The following is an 11106-nucleotide window of genomic DNA, read 5'->3' on the forward strand; positions in this document are numbered from 1 at the left end:
TGGGAATCATTTAGTCCCAGCCTGTGCATTTGTCTGCGGCCCCCAGGATAGGAGCAGACCCTTCCCTAAGCTAAGTTCTTGCTAGGAAGTAGCCAAAGATGATTCTTTCAAATTGAATCATTCCTCCCTGGAATGTCAAGGAGAAGTCCCAAGGCTGGGGGAAGCTCAGAAAGTCAGCAAGGCTCAAGAGCAGGGAAAATCAGGAGACTCAAGTGTTATATGAGCAGTGAACAATTGCCGGGGGAGAGGACACTCTTCAATGGAGCTGCCTGCAAGATGGACAGAGAGCTCCATGGATATGGGTTTCTATGAACTGTCATCATTGTGGGGCAGGCTTTAGGGTGAAGCAGCTGCTTCAGGGTCACTCATGCTCCTGTAAGTGACTCCCAGGAAGTTCGTTGTATCACCAACTAGAATGGAATCTTTTCTTTGGTCTATCAACGGTGCCCCACGTGGGCAAATAGAAAATTGTTCAAGCCTAGCCAGGAAAAGGTCAGGCAGCAGTCCCAGTTTGGTGTAATTGATGGGAAAAGAGGCTGTGTGTAAGAAACATCATTTATTCTGGTCACTTTCATTGAGAAACTAGCCACAATCCTCTTCCAGTCTTCAGCCAGTGTATTTGATTCTATGTGAAACTCAGTTGATTTTTTCAACATAAAAAGAGTATAAATTGTCAAATTTAGAGATACATATGTGAATTTCTCTGCATAGGAGAGAACATGAATCCCATTAGTTAAAAATAGCAGTGTGCTCAATCCCCTCTCCCCACATGCTAATTTTAATAAACTTACTCTGAAATTAGCCTGCCACTACAAAGATAGCTGCTCATCAGAAGCATTCCCAGTGAGCGCTCCGCTCTCCTCACAAGAGTTCAAGTTCTCCCAGCAAGCTGAACAATGCAGAGTTCAAAATAGAACGTGCACCCTCTCCTTACCAAGCTCTGTAGCCCCCATATCCTGCCATTCCTAGCACTGTGATGCTCAAGGTACCCATCAGGGGCCATCACTCCCCGCATCTACTCCGTCCAGCTCACTGTGGATCCTGCATGGGTCTTCCTTAGAAATGTTTCCCATTGTCGTGTTCAATGTCCACTCATTCTGCATTTCTATATCTCTTCATTCTTTCAAAACACTGACCCTATCTTATAGTCTTTACTTAGGACCATGCTTCCCTACAATGGACAAGTCCAGTTCTAAGTGCTAAGGTTACAAGTTAAAAACTTAGAGTTACTTATTCTCAACAAGTTCAATGCTTTTGGGTTCAGTAGAGAGATGGACAATGACAGAATAATTAGGATCCATTGATGTAATGTACATTCTATGGGTCAGTTGCTGTGTGTGCTGTTGAAATTCACTGAGAAGCTGAGTCCAGAAAGGGAGCACACACACACACTTTAGACCCAGCATCTTTATGTCAATTGTCATCTGAGAACAGCTAGGAAGTAAACTACGTCCAACTGTGGTTACTGCTGTTTATCCCATAGAACAAAACAGCCTGCTGCTCAGCCATGGGAGGATGGAGAAGACCCGCCATCACCTGACCACCCTGGCTTCCCCAGCCCACCCTGATAGATGTTTAATGATGTCATCCCCACCTGCTGCTATTTGTTCTTTCACTTGGAGGCCCAGCTAAGGGGACACTTTGCATGGCCCAGGACTCAGGAGGAGACCTCTAACTGGTTGTGCCTCTGTGAGACCGCCCCATTGATTTTCTACTGGATATCTGTACGCTCCAGATTTGATGGAGTCTCCTTTGTTCTTTCAGTTGTGCTACTCCAGTCAAGTCTGCTAAACGTCGTAAACTCCCAACCTAATATTTTACTGTCTATCTGCAATCTACTGTCTTCTTCCTATCTGCTAATTGCTATTTGTTCTTTTTTTACTTCCTCTACCCTTAATAAACTCACTTACTCAAAACCAGAAGTCTGGCTCTGGGAGACCTTTCTCCAGAACACGCAAGGCAACTAAGAGTGTTGATGTTGACAGAAAGGATCAGATCAGCGGTAGCTCGCCCTCACCTGTCTTGTCTCGATTCCATTCCCACTGCCTGGCACCGTGCCCTGCGGGTGATCGAAGCTCTGTGACAAGCGAGTTCAATGGAAACAAACTGACCCCAGGCACTTTCATCAACGTGGACTTTAGCTGAACAAGCATTTGGTGCCTCTCTGTTCTGGCTACATCAGAACACACCCTGCTGTCTGGCCTCTGAATCCACTTTCCACCTGATCTGCCCTGGCTATCTAACTGCAATGCGTGCTATTCCCCCAACCCCGTAGTTCCTCCTTGGACTGCTTCCTAACAGCACAAACACCAGCTCAGGCTCATACCTATTTCTGCTTCTGATTTTTTTTGCCCTCTTGAACTAAAGAGAAGAGAGTCTGTTCACATTCCACTTCCTCAACGTCTGCTCCTCTGCCCAGCTCATGTACTATTGTACATAGTACTTTTAGTCAATAAAAATATCATTTAATGGGAGTGACTGCTTCACAATAATAACAGAGCAGGCCTGTCTTCCCATCTCACCTCCATTTCCTGGAGTCATTGCCATTGTTTTTCCTGTGTGTGAGTGTCTCTTTTTTAAGAGGCAAGACATTCTATCTTTCTGTCCCAGTGAAGGAGAAGCCCAGCAAAACCCAGGTAATAAAGTGATGGTCTTTTCCATTTTAAATGCCTTGCCCTCGTGATGTCCAGGCATAAACGGCTCCCCAGTAGCTCCCTCCACCAAGATCTCCCAAAGATAAGAGAGTATAGCCTACATCAAGGGTAGGACGGAATCAGAATGTGAAGGAGAACTTGGTCTTTAGTGTCTTCGAAGGAATGCTGAGCCTAGCCTGATGAGTGTTGGGAGAGAGAGAGGGAGGGCTGGAGAGGGAATGTGCTAATTTAGATACAAACCTGTTGGGTTGAAGAATTACAAAGAATAAGGCTGAATTTATTATAGTATTTACATGTAATTTACATAGGTGAAATCACCTTTGCAAAGTTTGAAGTTCTATACACTTTAATAAACTTACAGTTATCCTCATAAACAAAACACAGGATATGTTCATCAAACCAGAAAGTCCCCCCAGGTTCCTCTTTTACACCACTTCAAGGCTCTAACAAACCACAAGGCTTTTCTATTCCCCTACTTCTAACTTTTCAAAGAATTCTTTAATCTTTGGTCTTAGTAATAAACATCACAAAGTATATATTAATGTCCCAACCATCAACTGCACACCCTAAAGAAGTGTGGTGTTTTACACATGTCAACTAAACCTTAGTAAAGGTGAGTTTAGAAGACATATGACAGGCTAGAGAAAAGGCTCATTTGATAAGAGCATTTGCTGCATAAGCATGATGACCTGAGTTCAAATCCTCAGTACCCAAATAAAGAGGTGGCTGTTGGCATGGCACATGATGTAACCCCAGCAAATGTGGGGAAAAGCCAAGAAGATCTCTGCGGCTTACTGGCTGCCAGTCTAGTTCTAGGGTCAGTAAGAGACCCTGTCTCATGGGAATGTGGCAGATAATGATAGAGCAGAACATTGGGTATCCTCCACTGGCCCCTGTGCACACAGACACACACACACACATACACAGGAATACACACAGAGAGAGAGAAACATGAACAGACATACACACACACACAGAGAAACACATACAGACACACAGAAACACACATAGACACACACAGAGAGAGAAACACACACAGAGACACACAGAGAAACACACAGACATATAGACACACAGACACACACACACAGAAACACACACAGAAACACACAGACATATAGACACACAGACACACACACACAGAAACACACACAGACATACAGACACACACACACATACACAGAAACACACGCAAAGAAACATGCACAGACATACAGAGAGAGAGAGAGAGAGAGAGAACACATACAGACACACAGAAACACACATAGACACACACAGGGAGAGAAACACACATACACAGACATACACAAAGAAACACACAGACATATAGACAAACACACACACGCACACAGACATACAGACACACACACACTTTTTCAGAAGTGACAACTACAGTCTGCTCCTCCAGCAATGGAGACTTTGGTGGCTCTGCACCCTGTCAGTTCTTCATTAGTTGTTTGCTGTTTTTCCATTCTAATCGGAGTGTTGTGGTTTCTCCCTGTGGTTCCAATTTCCATTTCCCTGGTGACTGATGATGCTGAACATCTGTGCAGGTGCTTACTTGCCGTCCCTATCTCATCTTCAGAGCAGCATGTACTTAACTTTGCCCATTTGGGAAATTAGATTGCTTATTTTCTTATTTAGTTATAAGAATTGCTTTTATATTCTAGATATGATATGTGTGTGTGTGTGTGCATATATTCTGTGCATACCTGCTCTCAACCTATGGCTTGTTTTGCATTACCTATGGCTTGTTTTGCATTTATCAAACAAGTTTTTCAGAGGCAAATAATTTTTAATTTTGATAAAATTCAATTTATCTACCTCTTTCTTTGATAATTTTTCTTTCCATGTCTGTAGACACTTGCTACCTTTTAGTCAAATCTTCCCAAATACAAGTTGGATCTATCTAGATAAAGATTATACTTTTTTTTCTATTCTTTCAGTTAGTAGTGGCCATGTAAAAATGTTCAAACCAATGGTTTATGACCGGAAGTAATGCAAAAAGCTCTCCATCCATCCCTCAGTAAAAAAAAGCCCCATGGTCTGAACTCCCCCTGCCCTCTCCCTCTTTCCCCTTCCTGTGGGCTTGAATATGAAGGAAGGTAGCAGCATCTTTGTTCAACTACCCAGCTGATGACCAAGCTTTAAATCATGGTAGAGCAACAAGATGGAAGGAGCCTGAGTTTCGAACTAATTCACAGAGAGAAGTAAGGCCCACTTGTACTGCAGTCCTATAACATGAAAGACACATTGATGTCTATCTTATTTAAAACACCACATTTAGAGAGTAGGTGTCTAGGATTTTAACAGATACATCTATTTTTCTTAGAAGTTCTGTAGATCCAAGTTTTGTGTTCACCAAAACTGGAGTAAGCTTGTCCCTAAGTATCTTAAAATCTTCAGAGTCTGTCAACACTAAAACTAAGAGGTGGGTCTTCAGCCATAGGCCTGAACTCTAGTGGCTTGGAGCTAAGATAGCGAGCTCGCTGTCTTTTGTCTGCCTCGTAGCCACTGTACACCACACGCCCAAATTAACCAATGAAATTTCAAGTGGTGATAAGGCTAAGACATGATTGTCAGCTGGGCTGTGTTTAGAGTCACTGAGAAGGTAGGCAGAAGCTCTGCTGTGGGCAGATCTGTTTGGGCATTTCCAGGGAAGAGTAATAGATGAAAGAAGACCCACCCTGAATCTGGGCAGAGCCATCCCACACCAAGGGGCTGGGCTGATAGAGGGGGAAGTGAAGGACAAAGCTAATAAGGGGCCTGGGTTCTCTTATCTCTCTGTTTCTTTACCACCAGTCTGTGCACTGCTCTGTTTGACCATACTTCCCTAGCACGATGGACTGAGCCCTCTGAAAGTATGAGCCCAGAATAAACCTTCCTCCACTAAGTTATCTTTGTCAAGTAATTGGTCATATATACAGGAGAGTAATGAATACAAGTCACAGGCTGTGTGTGCAGCTGTGTCTGTGGTTTCTCTAAGGTGGAAAGCTCCCCATGTGTGGCAATGAGAGATGCAATATCTGCACCTCCCTAAGCACTGAACGTCCAGCTCTGAGCATCAGTCATGTCTCTTTCACACACAGAGTGTTGAAGTCAGGTCTTGAGAGAAGGCTGCCACCAATGGTTACACTAAAAATGGAAAAATCAGCCTGATCTCTGTAATCACATTTTAAATGAAAACCACGTCCAAACCCGTGGAAGAAAACAACTGGAAGACAGTCCTGTGTTTTGGAACACTTGACCACACTGTGAGCCCTGAGATTGTGTCTTTACTGGAGGAACCTGTTTCTAGGTGTGTTGTGGCTGAGTCCTAGCACCTTTAATTCATGAGCTTTCTGCTTGAATGTGGTAAATAGGATCCAATAAAATCAAGCATAGGTCAAGAGCAGAGCAAGCAACCAGTTGATAAGAAAAACCATAGAGAGTGGGAGGAAATCAGGAGGATGGATAGAGAGACACACAGGAAGTAGAAGGGAGACACATCCAGTTGGAGAAGTTTTTGTTTCAGACAGTATAGGAGAAAACCCTCTTTCTGGGACAACAGCAAAGGAGGAAGCAGCTGGGTGCTTTCTCTGCCTCTTTGAGCTAGCAGGTTTTCACTCCGGCATTTGGCTCTCAAATCTTTAGGATAAATAGCACCATAGAGACTTAGGTGGAAACCACAGCCCAGGGCTAAAGGCACAAAGGGAAATGGTGTAGGGACCCCAGTAGGACAGACATTGGGACTGCTGCAGAAAGAGATGGTGTTCCCTTATAAAGTTCATTTGGCCCGGATCCCTAAATCTCTTGGTAATGCCACTAGCCATACTTCCTTTAATTCTACTTGACTATGTACCAGGCCCATTCCATGCACAGGGAACCCTGCTGGCACTTATTTAAGTGGACAGATAGTTTCCTGGGCAGCTGAGATTTCAAAAGAGGGAGTCCTGGGGCCATATCTCTCAATACACATCTCTCAGCACTCAGAAGCAGCAGGTGGATTTGTCTCCTGTGTTAGCATAACAAACTGACACCAAATAGGACATTAAAAAAAAAAAAAAAAAAAAACAAAACTACTCTCCCAGTCAGGGAAGCCAGATGTCCAGAATCAGTGTACCCTCTATTCTCTGGGAGTTGTCATATGCTTTTTCTCTGTGTCTGTCTTCCTATAGCTGTGCCTCCATATCTCTGTGTCTTGCAAGTCCCTCTCTCACTCCTTTCTAAAATACAGACACTAATTATAGGATTAAGTGCTCATCCTAATGTAAGATGTTCTCATTGCAAGGATCTCAACTTCATATCTACAAAGACCTGTTGTGGGATAATCTTTTTGTGAAGATGTGTCTCTGCCTAAGGCATCCTCTTATTGGTTTAATAAAGAGCTGAATGGCCAATAGCTAGACAGGAGAGAATAGGCAGGACTTCTGGGGAGACAGAGGAACACAGGAAGAATCTAAGGCATGCAGAATTTTGTCAGCAAGATGTGGAATGAGTCAGATATATGGTATGGAGAAGTAATGAGCCATGTGGCAGAACGTAGATTAATATAAATGGGTTAATTTAAGTTACAAGAGCTACTTGGGAATAAGCCTAGGCTTAGGCCAAGCATTCATAATTAACAAGAAATCTCCTTGTCATTATTTGGGAGATGGCAATACAAAGAAAGACTGACTCCAAAGACCCTAATTCCAAATTCCAAACACAAGAACAGCTACAGGGAGCTAAAACTCAGATATACTATGGCGTTCTGGCCGTACACGTCCACTCACTGAAGTAGATTGGAGACCCAGAAATTTGCACTTTCATGGGCATCCAAAGGGGCTCTGATCTGTAGGCCTGATTTTGAGAAAGCTGATACATTTATCGCAGAATCAAAGATGGACTAGGTATGGCCCCTGTCTTGGGAGACATACCGTTTGATGAGAGATGTAGACAGATTATATACAGCACTGCTTCATAATGCCTAGCAAAGACCCAGGGCAAGACGTACCAGGGTTCAAATCACGTTCCCTCTAGTTACAAGCTGTAAGACTTAGCACATGTTCCTTGGCTGGCCTCAGCCCTGATTTCCATACTGCTTAAGAAGTGATTCCTACATATGTTGATGTAGAATGAGGCTCAGACAGCTAAAGAAAATATGGCTTCCTGTACAATGACTGACATGAAGGGCAAAGTCAAGAGACAGACATTTGTTACTCCTGAGGCAGAAGGCAAGTTCTGCTCATGCTCACATTTTAGGTCTGTAACACACATCTGTGCAAAGCAAATTCCACTATTCTATAGCATATGGCCCACGATAGCTATGAATGGAGCCACAAGATTATGAACTTATTTAAAACATGAAAAGTTTTCACAATTTTTTGTAACTCGGTTGTGTGATTCTTATATATTATAATATTAACAAGATGAAACTCATTTGGGATGGATGGGGTAACTTTTAAAATAACTCATTTATGATCTGTGGGCTTATTCAACAAGTGTTTATCAACCACCTTCGATCTATGGAGCTCAAAGTGTAGGCATTGGAGAACCAATTGAAAAACACAATCCAACTAGGATACCATGGCCATTCAATGTGGTCAATGCACCTGCCAGTGGGAGGCACCCTCAAGGGACACCTGGCACAATTTAGCACTTGATTACTTCCTTTGTTTATTGAGTGACTTTCTTCCCAAACTACACCAATAAACCTCATGTGCTCTTTGAAGGTAGGAAGGAGATTCTGAGGAGTCTTCTGAATGGGTGGCCACTGAATTCTAAGCACAGAATAGTGCATCTAACTTCTTGTTTGTTGTTTATTTATTGAGGAGGGGGGAGATGGAGTCTTGTGTAGAGCTTTGAACTCACTATGTAGCAGAGGATGGCCTTGAACTCCTGATCCTGCTGCCTCTACTTCTACCAATTGCTAGGATCACGGGTGTGCATCCCATGGCTGGCTAGGGTGCTTGACCTCTAAAAAGAACTCTCAACAAACATCTACTAGAACAGGGCATATTGTACCTTCTGAGTCAGAGCTCAGCACTGGATTTCCTTGGAGAACCCCTTCCAGCCTCCTTTACTCTATCTATAGGTGATTCTCTATGGGCCCAGAGACAAGATTCCCAGTGGATCTATCCCTTGACATAAAGCCTAACAGATGGAGGAGACAGAGATGGACAGAGACATAACATATCCTATGGGAGGTTTCAGTGTAGACCAAGGCTAAACCAATTAAAACTAGGGCAGAGACCCTAGACAGTGGAGCTCTACACACACTGGGCATTAACTGGGCATTAAGTGGTTAGATAACTGGAGACCCCATCCACACAGGTGGTGGTGGTGAGTGGTGGCTTGCTTGGGTAAGAGATACACCAGGAGAAGCCAGCAGCCTGAGTCGCGGATGGGAGTGGGGTGTACAGGGTGCCTGGCAATGTTTCTGTCACGCTCGCTGGGGAGGATGTGGAGTTGTCTATTTCCACAGGTCAAATCACTTCTGCACCTGTCTTATTCCTTTGAGAAATGAATGAACCACTTCACACACAGTGGTAGCAGGAAACAGGAGCTGAGAGAATGGAGAAGTGAACGCATGAACCAGTCGTTGCAAGGACGCCAAACTCATCCACCCAAACCACTGTTCCAAGTCATGCCACCTGGCCGTTGTTACCCAAGGGCCCGGATTGTCCCCCAGGCGTCACTTTTCCAGCACCGAGAATCATCCAATCACTTGCCTCCAAAACAGTGGTGACTAGGTGGGGCTTGTCTTTCCCCTCCCGGATCCCAGGGCTGCTTATTCTCTCCAATCCTAGGCCAAACCCTGGTGGGTTAAAGGCCCCTCCCCAGAGCCTGGCACCAGATGGCGCGGGAGACCGCGGCGCCCCCGCAGGCCCGAAAGTGCGGGATGGACCGCGCACCTGCAGGTCCTGCGGGGCCACCTGGTACCCGGCTTCTCGGGGGTTACAGAGCCGCTGCAGCCGCTCCGGAGGCCGGCCCGGAGCCCCGGCCTCACCTCGCTCACCAGCCCCTGCCAGTCGCTCTCTGTCCGATCGCCGTCCATGTCCTTTCCTGCGTGCGCAGGCCGGCTACACAGACGCCTCCCTTCTCCTCCGGCTCCTGCTGCGGCCGCCACCCCAACCAGCGCAGCCGGGAGAGGGCTGGGCACCACCGAGCCTCCGCGCCGCCGCCGCCGCCCGCACGGTTGCCTCCACGTCAGCCTCCGCGGAGGAAGGGGAGGAGGAGCCGGGCCCCAACCACTGCCCTGCTACAGTCCGGGGCCAGCGTCCGCTGCGGCGCCTTGGGGACCCCAGGTCACCAGCCCCGTCTTCTAGGGAAGGGGGCCGGCCTGTAAACCCGCACACAATCCTAGATCCCATCATTCCCAGGCCTGCCGTGAAGGAAAGGAGGCTGGCGAAGAGTTGGGTGTCAACCCAACTCTGGGAAGCCAAACTCCCCCATCCAGCCATACCCTGCCAGGTCAGGCCTCCACCATTGGAATCGAAGCTCCTTCAAGAAAGGGCCTTCCTTTTCCGGGGAAGGTTTGGAACAATTTCTGCACGCAGTAGGTGCTCTACATATTGAACACATAAATGAGCCCCTCCATACTCTACACAAAAAACTTTTTTAAAGCGACCAATATTTACTCTTTTTTTTTTAAAGGTATCAGATGTCATATTTAGGACGCAAAGCAAAATTGGAAAGTAAAACTTTAAGTTTTGAATAGGGCCAAAAAGTTCAATGGTGAGACTTGGCAGGAGTCCAGAGAGGTGTTCAAGATTGTGCGGTTCAGGGTTCTGTGTTGAAGAGGAGGCGGAAAGATTTTTAAGAGTCAGAGATGGTGGACGACTTCAAGTAAACAGCATTTTGCAAGCACAGCAGGGCTGATGTAGGTATGAACTCTCAAAACCCGCACAAGCTCGAGACAGATAAGTGAGCACTGGGAAGAAAGGTGGCCACAGAGTCCCACCCGAACCAGGAAGCTGTTAGCAACTGATCGCTGCTGGGTATTCTTTTTTTTTTTTTTTTTTTTTTTTTTTTTTTGGTTTTTCGAGACAACTGCTGGGTATTCTTAAACAGAGCCACATTTCAGCCACACTCCAGGGCAGGCCCCATGTTCAGGAGCAGTTGACCAAGGCAAACAGAACTCCATGATATTTTTAAAAAATGCTTTTGCTTGTTTTCTTTTGTTTTGTTTTTTAAGAGAAAGAACATGAGGTTTGGGGGGATAGATAGAAGGAGTCTGAGGGACTTGGGGAAGAGGAAAGATATAATCTTAATATATTGTATGAAATTCTCAAAAAATAAATAAGAACATTTTTATAAAGATAATTCCCATTAAACTTTCATTAGCGGGAAGACTAGAAGTAAGCTGCAGACAGAAGGGAACCTCAGGGGGATGCTGTGTGACCCCCTCGTATTTGTCAACAGAAATCTTTCCTTACTCAGGGAAACACAGCTTGTACAAATGAGTAGGAGGCCTGAGAAGTCGTAAATC

The 11106-nt window shown here is 45.2% G+C and overlaps 1 protein-coding gene across 2 annotated transcripts in view; it reads right to left on the bottom strand.

The window, feature by feature from the left end:
* The window catches only part of Ccdc149 (coiled-coil domain containing 149), a 93999-nt gene extending 84200 nt beyond the window's left edge, over nt 1–9799 (bottom strand). For both annotated transcript variants that reach the window (XM_057772217.1, XM_057772216.1), the window contains exon 1: nt 9625–9799. In XM_057772217.1, the coding sequence (XP_057628200.1) occupies nt 9625–9672 (48 nt within the window). In that variant the 5' untranslated portion in view covers nt 9673–9799. The remainder of the gene's footprint in view (nt 1–9624) is intronic.
* Between the last annotated feature and the right edge of the window lie 1307 nt (nt 9800–11106).

Source organism: Chionomys nivalis, chromosome 6 (genome assembly GCF_950005125.1).
Source record: "Chionomys nivalis chromosome 6, mChiNiv1.1, whole genome shotgun sequence".
Lineage (NCBI taxonomy): Eukaryota > Metazoa > Chordata > Mammalia > Rodentia > Cricetidae > Chionomys > Chionomys nivalis.